Source organism: Thermobia domestica, chromosome 2, assembly GCF_964235325.1.
Source record: "Thermobia domestica chromosome 2, izTheDome1.hap1.1, whole genome shotgun sequence".
Classification (NCBI taxonomy): domain Eukaryota; kingdom Metazoa; phylum Arthropoda; class Insecta; order Zygentoma; family Lepismatidae; genus Thermobia; species Thermobia domestica.
In genome coordinates, this window is record NC_137455.1 from 294,704,887 (window position 1) to 294,728,102 (window position 23,216).

Below are 23,216 nucleotides of genomic sequence, written 5' to 3' on the forward strand. Positions count from 1 at the left end.
GAAAATCTGATTCTGTAGCTGAGAAAGCAAAGTATCAATTTAGGTCTTTTTGTACTGAAATTCAGGGGTTTCATGACTTCAGAGAATACGAAGAGAAAATGGGCTGATGATCTCTTTGCAAACGTAATGTCCAAGAAACTATATTATTCTGATTTGTGGAATGTTGTGAAAATGTTTAATTTCATCCCACGGCACTGTCTCAGTGGAGGGCGGGTTCTTAGTCAATAAGACACTTATTGTAGAAAACCAAATCGAAGATTCTCTGGTTGCACAGAGACAAATGTATGATGCAATTATGTATTATGGAGGGGTAGAATCTGTTCCTGTTGATCGAAGAATGCTTCTCTCAGTTTGTTCAGGTTGGAGACGCTATGATGAATACCACACAAACAAATCAAAGGTGCAGAGGAAAGTAAAATCATAGGTAAAAAAATAAAACTAAATGCTGTTGTTAAGAAATTGGAAGCAAAGAAGTATCAAATGGAATTATCTTACAAACAAGAACAAGACGCTCTCGTAGAACAAATTCAAAATCTGAAAGCAAAACAAGATTCTGTTCAAAAAATGTAAATGTGATTATTAACATGTCTCAAAGTTAGCAATATTAGGACTGATAGTGGGCCACGGTGGCTCAATGGTAGAGCGTTCACCTCTGGCTCATGGAGTCCTTGGTTGATCCCAACTCGCACAAGGCAAACTTTGTGGTGGACAAACACCGTTTGCGTGAGTTTTCTTGGGGTTATCCTATTTCCTCCCTCTCTCTTCATTCCACAATTTCATTCATTTCTCATCATTACCGTCTCCTTTAGCCTAGACGGCATAACCGTGGAACGTAAAACTTAAAGATTTCATTTCATTTCATTTTAGGGCTGATAATTATATGTCTCAGAGAGACATATAATGTATGCAATGCAATGTATTATTTCTATTGTTGGGGCCGCGGTGGCTCAGTGGTAGAGCGTTCACCTCTGGTGCTTGGGGTCCCGGATTCGATCCCAACCCCCGCCCAGTGAACTTTGTGGTGGACAAACACCGTGTGCGTGGGTTTTCTCGGGGTTCTCCCGTTTCCTCCCACTTTCTTCATTCCACCATTTCATTCATTACTCATCATCACCGTCTCCTTTAGCCTAACCGGCATAACCGTGGGACGTAAAACTCAAAGATTTCATTTCATTTTTCTTACTATTGTTTTTTCAAGCAAAAAAGTCTAATTGTCAATGTCAAGGTATGTGGTACTGTATCATACATATATTATTATTAGACCCCTACTTACATGATAAATTTTGTGTAAATTAGAATTACTAATATTGAACATAAGAAATATGTAAATGGTAATTAAAAGAGTGTGTTGAACGGGTATGGGCATGGAGGAAGCCATTTAAAAAAGTGTATGATAGAACTTATTCCATATCTTCTCATTTATATTCAAGAATTAATGTCAGGGAAAACAAGAATTTGTGTTAGGGAATGTCAGGAAAAGTCAGGGAAATCTATCTTCACACTTCTGTAGGAACTCTGTATTTACAACGTTTTACATTATCGATAAGAAATGATATTTCAATCCATTAGAAACTATGTGCTTTTAAAATGTTCCAAATGGGTGACAGCATTAATTTCTAGTAATAATTGTAAACTTTTGTAATTTTGTTCTGTATGTAACCACACAAATAACATTTTGATTTCGATTCGTTTAATACCAGCATTAAAGGATGAACTTCTTACTGACTGACTTTCTTTTATTACTCTTAAGTGTCGGTGGTGTGATATTGTTTTAAAAGTACACTCATGTCCAAAATGATTGTAGTATATCTATAACTGTCTTCTTGTAAGAATAATTTGATAATTATTTTGCAGGGTACTTTTAATACTGATACTATGTGTATAATCGGGAAATGTATATTTGTGGTAAATTTCATAGGAAAAGAATTGTAAATACGAAAATTAAAATGAGTAAAACAAAATGTTGCTAAATGGACAAAAAAGTTTTATTTTCGTTTTATTGTTCTTATTTACTACTCTTTTGACTTGAAATTTTCCACATACATGTCTTTGCTGATTATACACATACTAACATTATAAGAAATACCGGGCAAAGTCGTTATCAAATTATATTCCTACAACAACATATTTGTAGACATGCGACAATAATTTTGGACATGAGCGTACATACCCCAACAGAAGATTAGGATGACGATATAAAAGACAGTTTTTAAAAGAAGTAGTAGAGCGGGTATTTGACCAACTCCCGCGATATCATATGAAAATTCTCTTACGGATTTCGATGCAAAGGTAGGACGAGAGGATATTTGCAAACTGATTATAGGGAATGAAAGTCTGCATAACGAAAGTAATGACAATGGCGTTAGACTCGTGAACTTTGCAACATTCAAAATATTTCGTTCAAGAGTGATCGTGTAGATTAATGGCCAGACAGACGTATATTGTTACATACACACTAACACCACAATCATATACGTCCCACTAGCATGATTGTAATTACTAACAAAAGGAAAGTGGTATATTGTACCTCAAGGTACAACGTCGGAAGCTAATTGCTGTTCAAAGGGTGTTACATTAACATTATGCGAAACAACGGCTACAATAGAGAAATAATTTTCTCTTGTGTAAACAGCATCATTATTAACCTAATTACAAAATTTTGTACCCTGAATATTTAATCTCAGTTGACATGTCTGCAACACCAGCACTTGATTATGGACTTGTCTCAGTAATAATTACTTTCGTGTTAATGAGAGCGCTGTGTATGGTAGCTTCTCTATAATGAACGTGTTATGTCTTGATTCATAATAAACCCTGGTGTATAACTAGAATCGAAAATGTCAGCGACTATTTGCTGCAGTGCAAATTTTGCAATGGATTTTTTAAAATTTAATACAGGGTTTTCATAAAGTATGGACGGATTTAATTCGCTTATAATTTACATAAAAATGCTCATATTGAAATCAAATAAAGTGCAAACGGTAGCGGAAGGATTAAATTTTTACCTGTAATCTGCACCAGCTCAGTTCATTCACCGCCACATCTCCAACTGGGAGCCATTTACGTCCTCACATTCGCGAAGGCGGCGCTGGAATGATGCTTTCCCTTACCCTGCTCACTGTTGCAGGCGATGTTGGCGGCCTCCCACTTCGAGGACGGTCCAGGACGCTTCCTGTCTCCAAGAACTTAGCATGCCACTTTCGGATTGCACTCTCAGTCGGTGCCAGCTTTTTGAACTCTTTGGTGAACTTTCGACACACCAGAATTGGTGGTTTTAGCTCTGCGTACCACAGAACGCATTGCGCTTTCTCTTTCACCGACGCTATCTTTGATACGGTAACAGTGTTGCCAACTAAAAATTTAATCCTTCCGCTACCGTTTGCACTTTATTTGATTTCATTATGAGCATTTTTATGAAAATTATAAGCAAATTAAATCCGTCCAGACTTTATGAAAACCCTGTATAATTAAGTTATTGCAACAGTTAGTTCGCTTTATTTGCTAAACACTGGCGCAAATCCCGGGGGACGAGGGACATGTCCCCCGATCTTGAACCTGCGGGACTGTCCCCTCAATAATCTGACGTGAAAAGTAGTTTTTGGGATAAGTGTCCGACTGGGATTTGTGTCTGACTGCCACAAAGGAATATAAGATGATATTGAATTCTCTTAGCTTTTTCATTTTCTAAAAAGAATCGTATTCTGAAGTATTTCAAACTGAACTTCGTGCTGTAGTGCGTTTAGTAGTCTCATCAATATGTATTAATTCCATTTCCGCTACTTGGGCACAAATTGCAATAAATGCCAGAGGAGGATATGCCCCTCTTCTCATGCTGGAAAGTTGTCTCAGCTGTAGGTAGGGGCACATATTCCGGGGAAATGGGGGATAGTGCCCCCCAACAAGTTCTCCCAATAATCCGATTTAAAAAGTGCTTTTTGCAGATAAATGTGATGATTTGTGTCCGTATGCACAAAGGAAAGTGAGATGAAATTGGTTTCTCTTGGCTTTTCCATATTTAGTGAAAATGAAGGTGTGCGACTGTGCGTGACGTAACGTAATTTGAAATCTTATCTCCTCCTCTCCCCCAGGCCCTAGCACACGAAGAGTATGTAAACTACCCAATGTCAGTAGAACCCATCTTTTCAGTAAATGCGCATTTCATTTTTATATGTAGTATCGGCATCTACTCATGCTTTGAAGCTAACCGACTCTTTGACCTATAAAACCTGAAGGTTCAATGCCGCGTTCACAAAAGGTCTCCACTGACTTCTGTCCTTAGCCAACTGGATCCGGTTTCTAATTTGTATTCTTATTTCTGTGAGATCCATCTTAGTATTGTCCTCCCATCTGCGCCTTGGTCTTCCTAATGGTCGTTTTCCGATTGGTCTTCCAGTCAAGACTTTGAAAGCGTTTCTACTTTCTTCCATCCTAGCAACATGACCTGCTCACCTAAGCCTCCTAGACTTGATGACCCTACCAATGTATGGTAATCCGTATAAATTAAGTAGTTCCTCCTTGTAAAATTTCCGCCATTCCCCATTCCCGTTCCTCTTGGGTCTGAATATTCGTCTCAGGATCTTGTTCTCAAATACTTTCAGTCTATGTTCCTTCCTCAGAATAAGCTACCATGTTTCGTAACCATACAGAATAACAGGCATGATTATCGTTTTAGATATTTTAAGCTTTAAATTCCTCGACAGAATTCGCGACGACAAGAGATTTTGAACTGAATAATAACACGAAATCCCTGTTTTTAGTCGACACTTAATTTCTTCGTGAATATGATTTTCGTTTGTTAATATCAGGGGCGGATCCAGGACGGACTTCTGGGGGAGGCGGTCAGTGGTAATACTGCTACTTAGAGATACTTTTAAGAGCTCCAAACTTTTTATGCATGAGTTTATTTATATATAAAATAAGAAAGTTTCCTCTTCTGGGAGGGGCGATCGCCCCGATCCCCCCTCCTGGATCCACCCCTGGTTAATATTGATCCTAGATATTTGAAAGTATTCACTTTGTCAAAAGTATTATTTAATATTTTAACCCATTCATAATTTGCCGTATTACGGTCCCAACGCACTTCCATCTATTTAGTTATCTCTGCATTTATTTCTCCTGCAAGCGTTTAATAATAGGCCTACCTCTGTATTTCTTTCTACTGTTCTCCTATCATCCTCTATTAAATTTACAATATCAGCGTACACTATAACTTGGTGAACACTGTTAAACTCTAGGCCTTGGTTGCTATCTTTGATTTTCCTTATAGCGTATTCCAGGAAAAAGTTGAATAATAATGGCGACAACGCCTCTCCTTGTTTCAGGTCATTCTCGACGTGAAAGCTCGTGGACAAAAATTTTCATACCCGGACTTTACGTTGGGATTCATTTAAACATGCCTTAATTAATTTAATTAACTCTTTTGATATTCCAAATTCTGTAAGAACGTTGTACAATGTTTCTCTCCTAATTGAGTTGTAAGCCTTTCTAAAATCAATAAATAATAGATGTATCGGGATATCGTATTCCAACTTCTTCTCGAGTATTTGGCGAATGGTAAATATTTTGTCGATAGTTGATCGATTTCGTCTAAATCCGCACTGATAATCCCCAATAATTTCATCTGCGTATGGGGTCAATCTTGCTAATAGAATGTTTGAAAGAATTTTATAGGATGTTGACAAAAGAGAGATGCCTCGATATTTATTACAATCAGTTTTGTCGCCTTTCTTGTGGATTGGAACAATGTTTGATTCTTTCCACTCTTGTAGCAATTCTTCCTTGTTCCAGATAAGGAGGGTGAGTTTGTGTATCTTGTTCCACAATATTTCGCCTCCAGCTAAAATTAACTCAGCCGAAATTTCGTTTAAACCCGAAGATTTGTGTTTCTTTAATTCCATTATAGCGATTTCTACTTCTATTTGGTTGGGTTCTGGAATATACGGTTCTGCGGTGTGTATCTCCCTTTCTCCACGCACATTCGTTTTTGGCTGCGTGTTAAGGAAGTCGTTTATCTATTTAAAATGCTGTCTGTATCAGGGAGAGCTGTTCCGTCAGCTCTCTTTAACCGTCGAGAACTCGCAGCGCGGTCTTTTCGACCGCACCTATAAATATTCCTTTGATTTTGCTTAGTGACTTTGAACAAACTTTCCCTCACCCCCTCTAATCCTTCCCCAGACTGTATTGTTGCAACACACCACCGCTTTTGGCAAGTATACAATTCATTTAAAATTATGTAATTCATTCCTTAACGTCAAATTTTACAGCGCGGTCGTTTCGACCGCGTGCGAGTTCTTGAGTAACGGTCTGTGCGCGAGTGCTGAAGGGTTAATATAAGCACGAGGTTGATAGCCTTCCTTAAATTCGTTGATCCCCTTATACATGTCCCGAATGTTTTTATTTTTACTATTATCTTCAAGTTCCTTAAATGTAGCTTTCAAAAAATCGCGTTTCTTTGTTCTAAAAGTTTTGAAAGTTTCCCGTCTAATGTCTACGAAATTTTGTGTAGTTATTTCATTCGGATTTTGTAGCCAATGTAATTTTGTCTGTTTTCTCTTCTCTGCTGGTTCGAATCATGGTTTGTTCCTATACGTATTTCCGCGTGTTCCATTTTTTTTGAGAGAGAGAGAGAATACTTCGTAAGCAAAGAAAATAATTCAATTGCTGGAATATTTTTCTCCATAATCTTAAGGTTACGTATGTTAACTAAGGAGTATATGACATGCGTCAGATTCTGTAACGATTCCTGTAATGCTATTGAGATTATTATCATTTTGCTTAAATAAGAGCATTGTTGTGTCATACATAATTGATATTCTTTCTTCATAGTTTTGGGGAAATCATCATTTATATTATTATATTATTATCAAATAGTTTTAACGTGGATCTTTGTAGATGCCTAATTAGAAACATACTAATTATAAATATTCAGATTTCAAAATGTGCTCACGGCAGTGATTTGTAATGCTGATATGTACTACTACCTCATCTACATCGTCTAATATATAATATACTCTACAACAGGTTCACCTCAGAAATCTGAGTTTCAACTCCCTTCCCTAGAATAAGCCTCAAATCTGCCCACCTCCCAATGTTGAAGACAAACTATGGCGTATTTAGGATTTTGTTTCGAGGGGCTATGCCCAACACAGGGAAGAAAGTGGGCAAATGCCCACCTGAATTTGAAAATTAAAAATATTTTAATTTATGGATAAATTGTTATAATGACAAGAATTGCAGACCGATAAATCCTATATGATATGATACAAAAATTTAGGAGTGAATATAACCCTTTATTTTATGCATACAAGAAAAAGGAAGCACCCTCTTGGCCTACCTAATTTCCTGGGCTGATTATTTCCCCGTTTTGATTTTCTTTAATTCAAACATTTCCTTCTTTTAAATCTAACTAAACGATATAATTTTACCTTTGTTATAATAACTGAAGTCCCGTCATGTTGATATCCGCGGAAGTTGGTATGGAACACCAGTTTCGCTTATCAACTTCTCTTAGTTAGTTTTGGTGTTACTGATGACATCGACTTGAATCACAAGTGACAACGGTCGATAAAGTATGATGAGCGAAACGAAAGAAAGTAATATCAAGAAAAATAAACAGAATAATAGAAAGGACGAAAGGCAGAACAAAAGGACTTAGTTCTTACATGGAATGAAATTTGACAAATACAGTATTATTCCTGAACAAAGAGCATAAGAAAATGGAAAGTCAATGACACTCTTAGAAATGGTAAGAAGTATTATTGTTGTACGAGGAATGCGAAGAACTAACAAATTTACTTCGGAGGGAGGTTGAGCCTGATGGCCCCTAAATACGCCACTGACATTCATCATTTTAAAATAAGTAACAAATATATATATAATAATCCAAATAAATCTTTGAACGAAAAAGCTTTATTATAATAATACATTTAAGGTGTGATTTTTAGTGCTACAGCACCAAAACACAGAATCTTTCAAGAATTGTTAAAACACTAGTAAATGCTCCATTTATTACCGTGGTAATATTTTGTTTTGTTTCTTTTGCCACTTTCATATAGAATTCGTCTGAACTCGAAGTCTCGCAGAAAATACTAATGTCTCGGATGGGTATCATATCTTAAGGAAGCACTCATAGGCGCCGATCCTTGGAAGTTGAGGGACTGGAGGCCCCAAAGTTAACATAGGTACTCGGCATCTCGATATACAAGGTGTGATCGAAAAGTACGGTGAATGTAGTTACACAGTGACATCTATCGATGTTGTATCAATTTGAATTAGTAAGCCCGGTAGCGTAAACCATTGGCACAGTCAGTGTCGAGTTTGAACGAGTTGTAACATGTTAATTGGCTTCCAGAGGCAGAAGAGTGAGGACATGTTAAGAGTGTCTGTCGCGCGCCAACATTAAGTTTTGTTCTAAGCTGCAAGAAGTGACAAAGGAGCTCACTAAATGTCAAAATCAGTGTATGGTGATAAAGCGGTAGCATTGGAGACTGTTTACAAGTAGAATGAGCGATTCAAATGCGGCAAAGAGTCGGCTGAAAACAAGGAACAATCGAGACGTCCTTCAACGTCAAAAACAGATGAAAACGTGCAAAAAGTGGCACAAATGATTTGTTCAAACAGGCGAATGACTATTCGAGAGCTTTCCAAAGAACTAAACATCTCGTATGGATCCGTGAGGAATATTTTAACCGCCGATTAAATGGGCAAATGACTTGCTTCTCCACGAAAACGCGCCGCGCCACATCTTGCTTTTGATCCGCGAGTCTTTGTTCGAGATAAGGAGAATGAGTTTGTGTATCTTGTACCAAACTTTTCCCCTCCAGTTAAAATTAACTTAGTCTAGTAATTTCGTCTATACCAGAAGATTTGTGTTTCTTTAATTTCTTTATAGCGATTTCTACTTCTGTTCGGCTAGGCTCTGGAATATATGGTTCTGCTGTGTGTATTTCCCTTTCCTCACGAACATTAGTTTTTGACTGCGTGTTAAGCAAATCGTCTAAGAAATATTTCCATCTATTCAAGATGCTATCTGTATTTGTGAGAATTGTTCCGACATCTCTCTTTAAATTATACGCACAAGGTTGATACCATTTCTTAAATTTATTGATGCCCTTATAGTGCAGTCGCTTGGCACAAAAATATTTCTATTCTGGATACCAGTATGAAACTTGGCACATTTATTAATTATAACATGTTGAATGAAAATCCGCCGGGACACAAAACCGATGATCACTCCGTCGGACAGAATTCAAGATGGCGTCCAAAATGGCTGCACAAACTGAAAATACTCCAATTTTAACGTTCTTCGGGCCAGTTTATATGTTCATTGGCATGCTAAATTCAAGTAACGCGCTTTTAAAAATATTAAGGTAATAGATTTACAAATATAAAGAATTATGGCATATTTACATCAATTTTAATGCAAAATTAAACATGCTATTTACTGTAATAACAACGAAAAAATTGTTTTTAAAATTTTAAATGACGTGTTCAGACCTTATAAGTAAATCCAAAGGTATTATTGTAGTTAAGTGTTAACTATGTGTTTTTAAGTAATCTCTTGTTGTTTAAGTAAACTCAGTAATCTCATGGACTGATATATTAGTTGATGCTAGAGAAATATCAAAGTGCTCTCGTGTCAAGCGCGTTCACCAAGTAACAGTGGCTGCACTATATATTTTGAAAACAGAAGCATACGAAGCATATAAATATATCAATGTCTCTGAAGGAATGTCATATTTAGATTTTAACGAATGGTGTAATCTACGCAATGAAGAATCTCCGCAATTTATTTTCTGGTCAATAACTACGGAACTACAGATTCTATTGCTCTCTTTCTTACAAAGTGTGCGTGAAGGAAATGTTGTACAATTCAAAACTATTCTGGAAGATATATGTCCCTGGATGTTTGTTTTAGATCACACAAACTATGCCCGCTGGTTGCCAGTTTTCATCAAAACACTGAAAGAACTGGAGATGGGCCATTCGTTTATATATAAAGAATTCATGAAAGGCAAATTCGTAAGTCATAAGAGCAATCGAGCATTTTCAGCAATAGCGGATGACCATTTGCATGAGCAAAATAACAAACAAGTTAAAGGAATTGGTGGAGCAATAGGACTTTTTGACAAACCTACTGCACTTTTGAAATGGATGGTTGCAGGGCCAGATGTTGTAAAAATGATATCTGACTTTGAAGGACAGTTTTCAGTTTTCGATGGTGAAGAAGATGCAGGTGATGAAAATGACGTACAGCATAAGGAAAACAGCAAAGCTTTTGAAAAGAGATATAAGGAACACGTTTTAGATGTTGTAGCTTCCTTTAGAAACTATGGTAATCTATTTGAAGAAGATATATTAACAACAGCAGTTAGAAAATATGTGCAACAAAAAATGCAGAGAAGTCGGTCAGAGAAGGCAGGAATCTTGGAAGATGTCTGTATGAAAATTGTGTACAAGAGAGGTTGATTGAAGAGAAAACATCAATTCATACAGTAATTAAAAGGTGTAATTTAGTGTTATTTAACAACAGAAGGACAAAGGGGAAATCTAAACTTCAAATGCAAATAACAGTCCTTAGAAAGGATGTAAATATATTATGCAAATTGTATGTGGCGAGTCAGATTAGGCAACCTGACGTTTCTCACGAAACTCACCCATATCCTCCCTCCATTAGCGAGTTCGGCGAACTTCACAAACCAGCAAGAAAGTTTGACATTATGACCTGTCTGTCTGTTATTATGACAGTCTGTCATTACCTGTTGTCATTACAGTCTGTCAGATTATGAAAGTCTGACATTACCTGTTTATCTTCAGATGTTTGTGAGAATCATGTCAGTGACTGTAGTATTTCATTTTGCTCGGCTATTGTTATAGATGGTGCTGCCCTTATACATTCTCTTACTCCAGGTTCATCTAAAACATTTGGAGAATTTGCAACCAAAATATTTCGACCTGCCGTAGAATCTCACCTGCAGAAATTTGATAGAGTTGATGTAATATTTGACAGATACTTGGCAAGAAGTCGTAAGGCTGACACTCGTTTGAAACGAGGTTCTGGAGAAAAAATGTTAATCAAAAGATCAACACCATTCCCAAGGGTGTTCAGGAAATTTTTGCAAGTTGATGAAAATAAAAGCAACTTTTCCACTTACTTGCTTCTGAAATTGAATCACTGGAAATTGGATGTAAGGTTGTAATTTGCACTAATGAAGACCTCATAATTTGCGTAGGATCCTATCATAACAACAACCAACTGTCTCCTTGTTCACATGAAGAAGCAGATACAACAATTCTTCTACATGTGAAAGATGCAGTTTTATGTGGCCACATAAATGTAATTTCAACAGTAGATTCAGATGTAATAATAATTGCTGCAGCGGCCCTGAAGGAGTTGCAGGCTCTCGATTTGCAGAACTTGTACTTTATTTACGGTGTTGGGAAAAACAGAAGCAGTTTTCACTCTGTGAAATGTTACAAAATTTATGCCCTGAAACTTGTGAAGCAGTGCTGTTTTTTCATGCTTACACGGGTTGTGACACAGCATCTTCTTTTCATGGGATTAGTAAAACTAAAGCTTGGAATGTGTGGAAGACACTGCCAGAACTAACGGACTTCTTTATTCGATTGTCTACCTCATTCATTTTATCTAATGATGATTTTGATATGATACAGTATTTTACAGTGCTTCTGTATGATACAATCAGCGCAACAAAAACAGTCAATGAATGCAGAAGGATACTTTTCACACAGAAGAATAGATCCCTTGAAAATATACCCCCTACTGAAGATGTTTTAAGATATCACTTGAAAAGAACAATGTTTCAAGCCAGCGTTTGGAGACAGTGTCTACAGAGTCAGCCTGACATTCCTGATGTTACCGACTGGGGATGGAAAGTCTCAGATTCTCCACCATGGCTTACACCATTATGGATAGTTCTTCCAGAAGTATCAATGAAATGTTCGGAATTAACCTGCTGCCACTGCAAAACAATGTGTATGAACAAATGCAAATGTCAAAGCTTGAACATGCAGTGTACCTCCTTATGCTCTTGTGATGGACAATGTATACAGTGAGTGAGTAATTGATAGATGAGACTCAGACAAGCATTTCATCTCTAGTACAGAACGATTAAAATATAGTACTCTTTAAAATTGTTCGCAATTTCTTTTAAAAAAGAAAGCAAGGAAGGAATATTCATTAAGGTTACATTCTTATTTTAGCAATTTTCGAGATAAAAAAGAGTAGATTTGAAACACCCTTTTGTACATATAATTTTATTTTTAATTTTCTACTTGATGATGATGATGATCGGTGTTCTGTCCGAGCGCAGGTAGTTGGCCCGAAGGTCCCTGAACAAGGTGAACCCATGGTGGTCTTGCCATTGCCTTCCATGGGATGATGATGACGTTCTAAGGACGGCTCCTACAGTTTAACGAAGGATCCGAATCACTTGTGTCCCCACCGGGAATCGCACTCGGAACCCCTAGATTGCAAGGCGACGAGTGGAGCCACTCATCCACCAGGGACACTATATTCTATCTTAACACGCAATAATTCAACGCAATAATTAGTAAATGCTCCCATATTATTTTATTTTACTCCCTTTACTTTCTATTTATCACCCTACTGCCAAAGAACTTAATTGCAATCATTATCCCCCTCCCCTCCTTTTATAGAAGCTCCTATGACTTGTGTCCCGGTGGTTTTTTATTGTGTATTACCATGTAAATAACTATGCCAAATTTTATTCTGGTATCCAGAAAAGAAATATTCTTATTGAAATTTGTACCAAGCGACTGCACTATTATACATGTCACGATTTTTTTTACTATTACCTCGAAGTTCACTAATTTTAGCCTTCAGCAATTCGCACGTCTTTCTTCTATACATTTTGGAAGTTTCTCATCTGATGTCAACGAAATTTTGTGTAATATCGTTCGTATTTTGTATCCAACGCAGTTTCGCCTGTTTTCCCTTCTCCGCAAGTTTGGTGCATTCCTGGTCGAACCGTGATTTGTTCCTATGTATTTCTGCGAGTCTAATTTTTTTTTATCTTGGTGAAATTTTAATGCTATCCCTAATTTGAATCCAAGTATCCCCAACACTAGTGCTCTCAAAACCTTCTGAAACCGAGAATCTATTCGACACTGGTATTTCTCCCTCGCCTGGTTCTCTTCTAATTTCTTTAAACTAAACCTATTCGTTTTTAGATGTTGAATATTCCCTTTATTTAACGATAATCTCTCTCTTATTATCGCTGCTACCAGATAGTGATCAGTGTCACAGTCAGATCCTCTGAACGACTGAACATCAATTATGCTAGGATGTCTCTTTCTACCTACTAAAACGTGATCAATTTGATTGTGTGTTCTTCTATCTGGCGAGGTCCATGTGTATTTATGAACATTGCGATGTGAGAGTTTTGTACTTTTTTTGAATTCTGTTTTCTCCAATGGATAGCTAGAGTAATTATCTCTGCCAAGTTCGTTAATGGCGTCGATCCGTTAATATCTTAATGGGTAACGATGTCCGTTATTCCGCACGATAACTCTTGAAGGAAAGAATTTTTTTGAATTCGTTTTTTTTTTTCATTAGAAAGCTAGAACGATTATCTTGATCGAAATCATTAATGGTGTCAACCTGTTAATATCTTAACGATAACAACGTTCGTTACTCTATGATGACAATCTAACGAAATATAATTTTTGAATTTTGTTTTCTCCAATGGATGGCTAGAGTGATTCTCTCTGCCAAGTTCGTTAATGGCATCAATCCGTTAACATCTTAATGGGTAACGTCGTCCGTTATTCCGCACGATAACTCTTGAAGAAAAGCGATTTTTTGAAATTCTGTTTTTTGCAATTATAGCTAGAGCAATTATCTCAGTCGTGTTGAGTAATGGAGTCAATCTCTCAACATTTTTTAACGGTAAGAACGTCCGTTATTCTACGATAACTTTTAAACGAAAGATAATTTTTGAATTCTGTTTTCTGCAGTGGATAGCTAGAGTGATTATCTCTGCCAAGTTCGTTAATGAAGTCAACCCATTAACATTTTAATGGGTAACGACATCCGTTATTCCGCATGATAACTCTTCAGAGAAAGCGATTTTTTGAAATTTTGTTTTGCAGTAAATAACTAGAGCGATTATTTCGATCGAGTTAATTAATGGAGTGAAACAGTTAACGGTAACAACGTCTGTTACTCTATGATAACTCTTGAACGAAATTGAATTTTTGAATTCTGTTTTCTGTAATGGATAGCTAGAGTGATTATCTCAATCTAGTTTGTTATCCGTTAACCGTTCGTTATTCGTTCAAGTCAATCCGTTAACATTTTAATAGGTAACATTATCCTTTATTCAACACGGTAACTTTTGAGAAAAAAACGACTTTTTGAATTCTGTTTTTTTTTTCGCAGTAGATAGCTAGAGCGATTATCTCGCCCGAGCTCACTAATGGAGTCAATTGATTAACATCTTAATGGGTATCGCCGTCTGTTATTCTAGACGATAATTCTTGAAGAAAAGCGATCCCTTTTTTTAAATTCTGTTTTTCGCAATAGATAGCTAGAGCGATTATCTCAGGCGTGTGCATTAATGGGGGTCAACCCGTTAACATCTTAATGGTAATAACATCCGTTACTCTATAACAAATTGTGAACGAAAGATAATGTTTGAATTCTGTTTTCTGCAGTGGATAGTTAGAGTGTCTCTCTCAAGTTCATTAATAAACTCAATTCATTAACATTTTAATGGGTATACTCCCTCATGGCTAAGCGGTTAGCATACTCGCCTTTGGAGGGGAGATTCGACGTGTCTATAAATTAGTTATACAAAAGAAAGCATTGATTGTGGAAAAACTATATTTGTAACATTAATGTTTTACACCTCCATGATTAACTTACTTACATCTAGACCAACTACAGTCTAATCTTTACAAGTAATGCGTAGGTCAATGTTATTTCAGTAAAGAATTTTCGAGGTTTTTCTTTTAGTTTTCTCAGGAGAATATGCCAGGATATTAACCTCTTTAAACTAGGTCCTTTTCTAGGTTGTTATTGTTGTAGTTGTTGACAATTGTTACGATTCTAGTGAGAATTGGCCTCTCAAGCTGCATCTGATAGTTTCTAAATAAATTAAATATCAAATCTGAATTCATTTGTAAAGCACAAAAGCGTCTGACATGGGAATGACAATATTTTTCATAATAGGGAAACAATGCCTCATTCTTTTTTTTAAATACAAATTCTAATTAACAGAACATTAATTATAATTTGCATTAGTCTAAAATTGTAAATACTGTTATTTATAAAGTTGAATTTGTTACGAATGGTACGTTTTAGTCTAAAATTGAAATTGTTTTTTTTTTTTTTTTTTTTTTTTTTTTTTTTTTTGAAATTTGTTTCATAAAGCACAATTAATCTGATAATACGATTTTAGTTTTAAGATCCACATCCTTCTGGCAGTTGTAAAAATATGAGTGAGCCGCTGAGCCGTTCAAATGAATGAGCTAACCGTTCAGTGGCGTTCTGAGAGGAGGACCTATTTTATATACTGTTGTTGGTTGAAGGAGTTTGTCGGGAGGGGAGTATGAGTGTTTTTCTACATTACTTTACAGGGTGGCCAGAAAACATAAGTGCACTGAAAGTCAGTACACACAATCAAGGCCGGATTTAAGGGGAGTGCACCGGAGCACGTGCACTATCCTTCTCTGTAAATGTACACTATCTAAAATGAAAAGCTAGTGAACACTTACCGAAATTTTCTGTCGTCATGTTTTCGTTGGGGCCTTAAAAGAAGCCGGAGCATTGCAAAAGCAACAGTTTAAGTCGATTTTCTGAAGGTTGAAGGAAAATGATTAAAAAAAAGAATTCTCAAGTAGAGAAGAAAATAGAAGCCACGAGGAGAGAACATTTTTTCTCCTGTACGCCATTTGCGATTCTCTTTAACCCTCTAATGCATGGCCAATTTTTCCTACACAAATGCATAACATGGGTCTCTCAGGCCCGCATTTCAAATAAACAAGAAATATGCTTTTATTCTATAATTTTTGTTATATTTCAGAACTACAAGAAAGTTTAACACAGCTAAAAGTCAAATGACTGTTATTTTTTGCTTCTTGCCCCCCCTCTCTCTCTTTGCAAACTGTATTAATACGAGGGTTGGGGCAAAAGTCATGGCAACTATTTTTTTCTTGCAGATATGTGAGCGGATCACAAACTTTTATGTGTTGTGTGGAAGTTCTGCAGGCATAGTGTGTATACAGAACAACAGATGGCTCTGTGATAGCTGGTAGTAGCACAGCGAGGCCTGTGAAATCAGTCAGTTGGTGAGTGTCGTGCGAGATGGAAGTAACCCGTGTTGAGCATCGCGCTTACATCAAAATAGCCGTTCTCCGAGGGTGAAATGCGATGGAATGTCACAGTGAATTAGTGGAAGCGCTTGGTAATAATGCCCTACCATACCGGACAGTAGCACAGTGGGTAGGAAAGTTTCAGCAAGGACGTGTGTCAATCAGTGATGAGCAACGTTCGGGACGACCTGTCAGTGTGCGGACCGACGTGGCACGTGTCGTCATCCACCCACCGTACTCTCCTGACATATCGTCCCGTGACTTTGATCTCATTCGAAAGATTAAGGAACCACCATGTGGTAGGCGGTTTACAACACGCGAGGACATTGCTAATGCTGTGCGCGAACAGGTGACCCGATTCACACATGGTGTGGCAAATGCTGAGGCGGATGGTATTCAACGCCTCCCACATCGTTGGCAGCGCGTGGTGCAAGTATCAGGGGACTACTTTGAGAGTCTCAATGCTCAGGTTTGTCATATCAACTGTATGCGTACTGTGTTGTCATTCTTTTGCACCGTGAAGGCCATATAGTCCTGTATACTACCGTAATAAATTAGTGTATTACGATATTTCAATGGTATTCATTGTCCACACATGTAGGTAACACCTTGTCCTTTCGTATGTATATGTCAGATTTTCCAACCGGACTGGTATCTTCAAGAAAAAAAAATAGTTGCCATGACTTTTGCCCCAACCCTCGTATAAAAGTATTTTGGTTGAAAAATTTTTAATAACTATAACACAGAGTACTTTTGCGTTAACATACACATTACAGTCTTCATGTAAGTTTTGCAGTTTTTTTTACACTCAACTTATATAATAAAACTAGTATAGTTTTCGTTGTGATATCTCCAGTAAATTATTCGTTTTGAAGCTGAGCTATTACTGCTTGCATTCACTGCACAGAATTAAATTGCGTTCACCACATACAGTTCGTTTACAGTATACACACACCATTTCACTTTTTCTGTCTCTAATTGTTGGACACTTATAGCATCTCTTTCGTTCCCGGAAGTGGTTCGAGTCTGTCCTTAAGGAAATCGAGTCCTCAGAGTTCCAGTGCAGTTCTTGTTGTTTTCATAATATGGACATTTTATTTCCTTCTTCCATGTAGGCTAACATAAGTTCTTTTGTCAGCTTTTTTTAAAAGGAAAATTCTTCTCTTGGATGAATTCTTGGAAACGAGATGCATATGAGACTCATACACCAGGAAGCGTTTACACATGCTACATCTAGTATGTTGAAAAACAAAATGTATGGCCATCTTTTTGATTTTCGTTTTGTGGTGTAGTTTCTTGTTATCTGGTCCAGATAATCTACTGCTTCTTCCTTGTTATTGTAATACATGATTATTTCCCGTTTTGTTTTAAATCTCTGGAATATATTTTTGTCTCTGTGAGTTGTGCTTACAGAAACTACGTTTTCGTGTCGTTTGGAGTCATAACTTACAATTATAATATTTTCACAAAAGCCAAATTCAGACGACTGATCTGGACCTTTCCTTGTTTGGACCCGGATCTTTCCTTGTTTGTTTTCATGATAGGTGGAACTTCACTCTTGTTGTGTTTTATAGTTTCAACTGTTGTCAACTTCTCGCAAGGAGTTCCTTTGCTAAAGAAACGAAAACTAATTATCATACCTTTCTTCCTGAATTCTAGATGTGTTTTACTAACTCAAGAACTACGTTTTTTGGGGCCAAATCTTTTGCTACAGGGTTATTTGCCTCTCTCTCTCGTGTATATAATTCCGTCCAGTGCATAGCTAGTTTTCGTATCAAAACAAAATCGTATCAGACAACCATACTTGGCTGATTTACTATGCATGTAGCAGTATTGACTGAATTGGCATCGTCTTCTAGAAGGAATAAGCTATTCGTCAATAGTCATGCATTCACTCAGGACGTATTTTTTCTACACCTATTCAAGAAAAAGGGTCGAAACGATCGAAAAGGAACCATAGATCTGTTCTTACCCTTTCGTTCTTGGTCCTTTTATTATCAAACCAAACACCATTCTTATTGTTTCAAATCGCCTTACAGATATACATGTTCGATAGTGCGGATTACTATCAGAAGAATAAGACACATCACGGACTGAAGTGTCTCCGTTATTTTCAACTCCCCTTTCATAGCTACATCCATTCAAGTAATTTTGTTCACAACTGCTAACCTTATTTTATATATAACTGAAAATGACAGAAAATAATACATATAAAACACGATAAATTCTTACTGTACTCCCCTCCAGACAGTTACACCAGTATACCACAACCACAGAATCTTCCTCTTCTAAGATACCATACACTTCTATAGCAGAAAAATACCTAAGTATAATTTAAGAAAGGAAAAACATGATGTTTCCTTGAGAGATGCTAGACAAACTAGGGTAAAAGCTTTAGCGGGCCTCTGAGACCCATGTTATGTAATAACGGGGTATAAATAAAAAATAGTCAATAAATGTCTTATTTCTGGCAATTTAAATAAATTGCTTGTATGACGCTAGTACTGAATATATTTTCAAAGATGTCAGAGACATTTAGCATGCAAATGTGAAAAATGACCAAATTAATGCACTTCCTTCAAGTGGCCGGGTCTCTGAGACCCATGTTATGCATTTGAGGGTTAAAATACCCCCTCCATTCTATGAGTGGGAATACGATTCAGTGTTCAGGGGTAAGGAATTGTCACATGTCCCCTTAAGAGTTTCAGTGATTAATTATTGGTACATCCTCCGGCAGGAAATCCTGGATCCGGCCCTGAACACAGTTCACTTCTTGGTTTGTTGTGTTATACTATTGTTAAGGTGATTGTTGTGATTTGAAGTGTAAAATAATAATTAAAAAATCACCACTCAAAGTAATGTATTCCGATATTACAAGAGTTACATATAAAGCACGGATGCAAATAAGCAACAAAATGTTACTAGCCCAGGAAAAAAACTACTAGTTCACATTCCACAACGGATATCATTTACTTACCTTCGGTATGACATTAAATACTCGCCCGCACAGATGAACCACTCGCCCCGGGCGAGTGGTTATTTGCATCCCCGATATAAAGTGTTAAAGCTTTATAAAAGAAAGAAAAACAGTGGACTCATATTGCGTTTAATAAAACAACATAAACAGATGCTTGTTCGGTATACAGAAGCGTGAGAACTATTGAAAATTGGCATATTTTATTCAACCATGTACATACATACGTACATAAACCGACACTGTAGACCAGTAGCATATCGAAAGGACGCGCTTAGAAGCTTATCCTCTCTTAGAATAGTGATATCAATCTGTTAATGTACAGTATATTCCATTTATGATTCCTGATAATACGAAGAACTTACTTCCCAGAAGCTTTCTTTAACCTTACATAAGATTAAACAAATTGGTTATATTATGTTTTCTTCTTTTGGAGAAAGAGGCTCTTTCTCGTACCGTCTGCGGGTGCGAGTAAGAGTACTAAAGAGATATAGGTTGTTCGTTCTTTTTTCTAAATATTGATCTGCTTAGCCGAATTGTTAGCGCACGTGACTTTGCATTGCGAGGTCCTTGGTTCTACACCCAATTGGACAACTATTTTCTGGCGTCGACCCATCATCATCAAGGACCGCGGTGGCTCAGTGGTAGAGGACTTCCTTCTGGAGCTTGGGGTCCTAGTTTGATTCCATCTCGCGCTAAGTGGGGTTCGTAATGGACAATCACCATTACGGAGATTTTCATGTGTTATTCTGTTTCCTCCTGCTTTCTTCATTCCAGCATTGCATTTATTATCATCATCATCTCCTTTAGCCTCCAAAGCATAGTCATGGGTCGTAAAACTGAAAAATTTAATTTTATTCATTATTTTGATCATCATGAAGCCATTTTGAAACTACGAGAATTAAGAAATACCGTAGTGAATTCAGGTCCAAAAAATCAGAAATAATGACACCTGTGAGCTGATACACTGAGGATACTTCACCCAGTTGTACGTGCTACATCTGGCTAGCCATAGCCTTTCATGGATTGTAGCGCCAGTGATTTGAGTACTTCTTTCTATCTTAACTAATTTCTTCAATATTTCAAACCCGCACGACTTTAAAGAAAACTAAAAAGAATGAGACTTGTTTGTTATCTGTCTCCACTGCAATTCGTCTCACGTCGGTGTATTGAAATAAAATTCTTAATGTGATTTCACAAGAGGTTATGAAAGTCTATGCAGCCATGCGACGAACATTTCAACCGGTGACTCATGGTCAGTGCATCGGGTTCTTCGAAATGACAGTTTATTGGCCCCATGATATTTTCTGACTTCGCCACTACTGTAGAAGTATTAAATTAATGTCTTTTTTTTTAAAAAAAAAGAAAAGAAAGATACAAATCAATATTGTTTAAGTTCCATTTCCATTTGGGAAAATTAAGTTTGCAGTCATCTACATGATTTAGTGTTTCATCCTATGTTAAGTAGTTTTATGTGTTCAGCGCAAAACCGCTTAAATTATGTACGCAATTGTTTCCATTAAATTTGATTCGGTTCCGCATATCTTTTTGATTTTCTTAAAAAAAACTGCATATGAAAAAAGATTCAAGTATAACCACCTTCAATCATGCCATGTGACTTACGTCATTTATGAACAAGGAAATTAACTCGTAACTTTACAGCACACATAGATGAACCAAACGAGTTATACTTACCAAGCCTTCTTGAAGAAATTCTTCTATAGCTAGAGTGACACCCTTTTCATCGCCTGTCCAGAATACATATTCTGCCATGTCTAGAGGGGTGTATTGAAGTCCTGAGTAGGGAGAAAGAACTTGCTGAAAGGATAAAATAAACTTAAATAAGTATTTAGAACATTTCTGTCATACACATTTAAAAAGTGGTAGTTTTCAATTGGAAATTAATTATAAAGGTCACAAAAATCATTTCAAGATGTTCAATGTACCTAGGTTACAAAGCAAAATTGATATCAAGTGATAGCTATCACGGTTTTGTATGAAAATAGATTTCAGTATCTCGATTTAGGAGCGATGTAAATAAGGTATATACTCAAATTTAGTATTTGAATTTCTTGCTTTGAATTCTTTTTTCCTTTTATATATATATATATATATATATATATATATATATATATATAAGAAAATATCCCTTCTGTGACAACGAGATATTGGCAAATGACTCACAATGTCCTTCTCCTTCCGTGTCTTAAGTTGATAATTACAGCTGTAAATGTCGCTTATTGAAGAAAACAAGAAAATTATATTAGTTTTAAATACAAAAAATAAATATAAAAAAGAATGGAGTTCCGCCCTGATCAACGTTAATTTTTGAAGACAGAAGTTATAATTCGCAGTGTGATTATTGTTTACAAAAAACTGTATTATAATACTTTTCTTTGGTGATAATAAAATTCTCTCTGCTTTAGTATCAATCGATTTAATGTCATTCGAAAATCATATCTTCTTTACCACACACCGTAAATCAGAAGCTCTTTTCTGTGCGAGTAAATGTATATTCTAAAGGTAATTATAATTTGGAAACTGTACACTCTATAAAATTTCCATGACACCCTTCTCAACTAGAAAGTTCTGTATAAATCACTGATTTTGATGCTTGAATCAAAGTTGAAATTTGGGGCCAAGATGGCTCAATAGTGGACCGTTCAGCTCTGATGTTTGGGGTCCTTGGTTCGATCCCAGCTTGCACCAAATGAACTTTGTGATGGACAAACACCGTATGCGTGGGTTTTCTGGGGGTTCTCCCGTTTCTTCGTTCCACCTTTTCATTTATTTCTCATCACCACCGTCTCCTCTAGACCAGCCGGCATAATCGTGAGACGTAAAACTTAAGATTTCATTTCATTTCAAGGTTGAAATTTTTGAGTTTCCACTCTGAATTAAAGTGTTCTAACCATTTATTTAAATATGAACACTCTTCTAATCACCTTTTGATTTGTTCATTATAATTTGTACTTATCATCTGTATATTTACCTACCAGACACTAAACGCAAGTACACGTTTTTTTTTTTTTTTTTTTTTTTAATTTTGTTTTAGGATCGAACCTGTGATTAAGTTCAATTTTTAGCTGTAGGTTTTCCGCCACATTATTTTTTTATTTAAAGTACGCTTAAAGAATATTAAAAACACAAGTTTATTTAAAAAGAAACTACGTTAGTTTTATTTAGATAAGCTTAACCTGTATGCAATTTTAAGCGAGGTAGATGTTTTTAGTTAGTCCCAAGAGACGAAACATGATTTGCATTTTATTAGCCACAGCAACGGCAATGATGAGAACTGAAGAAGAGGTCAAACCAGCGGACACCCTATTAACACACTTGCTCTTTCACACGAAGCACATCATCAAACTAATTTCCGTCTCTTATTCTCTTTCTCTCTCTTCCACTCTATTCTCACTTCTATTTCCTCTCCCATTCCTAAAGCTAACGTTCCTCTACGCGCAGTGTTGCCTACTCTTTTTACCACTACAATATCAGTACAAAGTATGATAACTGAATATTGAATGTCAATGCCTGCGGGATGACAGGTTTCAAAATTACTTTTTTTTTTCAATGGATATGTTTTCTTCATATAATTGTAAGACTTGTCAGTTTATAGATCATTCACATGACAAAAGCTCGTTTATCTTCTTATTGACGTGTCGGTCTCTAAATCTCCTAGGACTATATTGTACACCGTAAAAGTTGACATCCTTTCACATGCATAAATCACATTTTTTTTCTTAATTGGTACATTACTTTGGATAAAATTTTAAAAAATAAAAGCGTTCTATTTAACATTAGCGTTATTTTCAATATCCAAGTAACAATAATCACAAACTTTAAATCAGATGAAAAAAGAAAAGAAAATGGAGAGCAAGAAAACTCC

The 23,216-nt window shown here is 36.4% G+C and overlaps 1 protein-coding gene across 1 annotated transcript in view; it reads right to left on the reverse strand.

The window, feature by feature from the left end:
* Positions 1-23,216, reverse strand: part of LOC145678589 (uncharacterized) — an 820,101-nt gene that overhangs the window by 99,189 nt on the left and 697,696 nt on the right. The window contains exon 7 of the mRNA XM_081748923.1: positions 21,026-21,148. Coding sequence (XP_081605049.1) covers positions 21,026-21,148 — 123 coding nt within the window. The remainder of the gene's footprint in view (positions 1-21,025; positions 21,149-23,216) is intronic.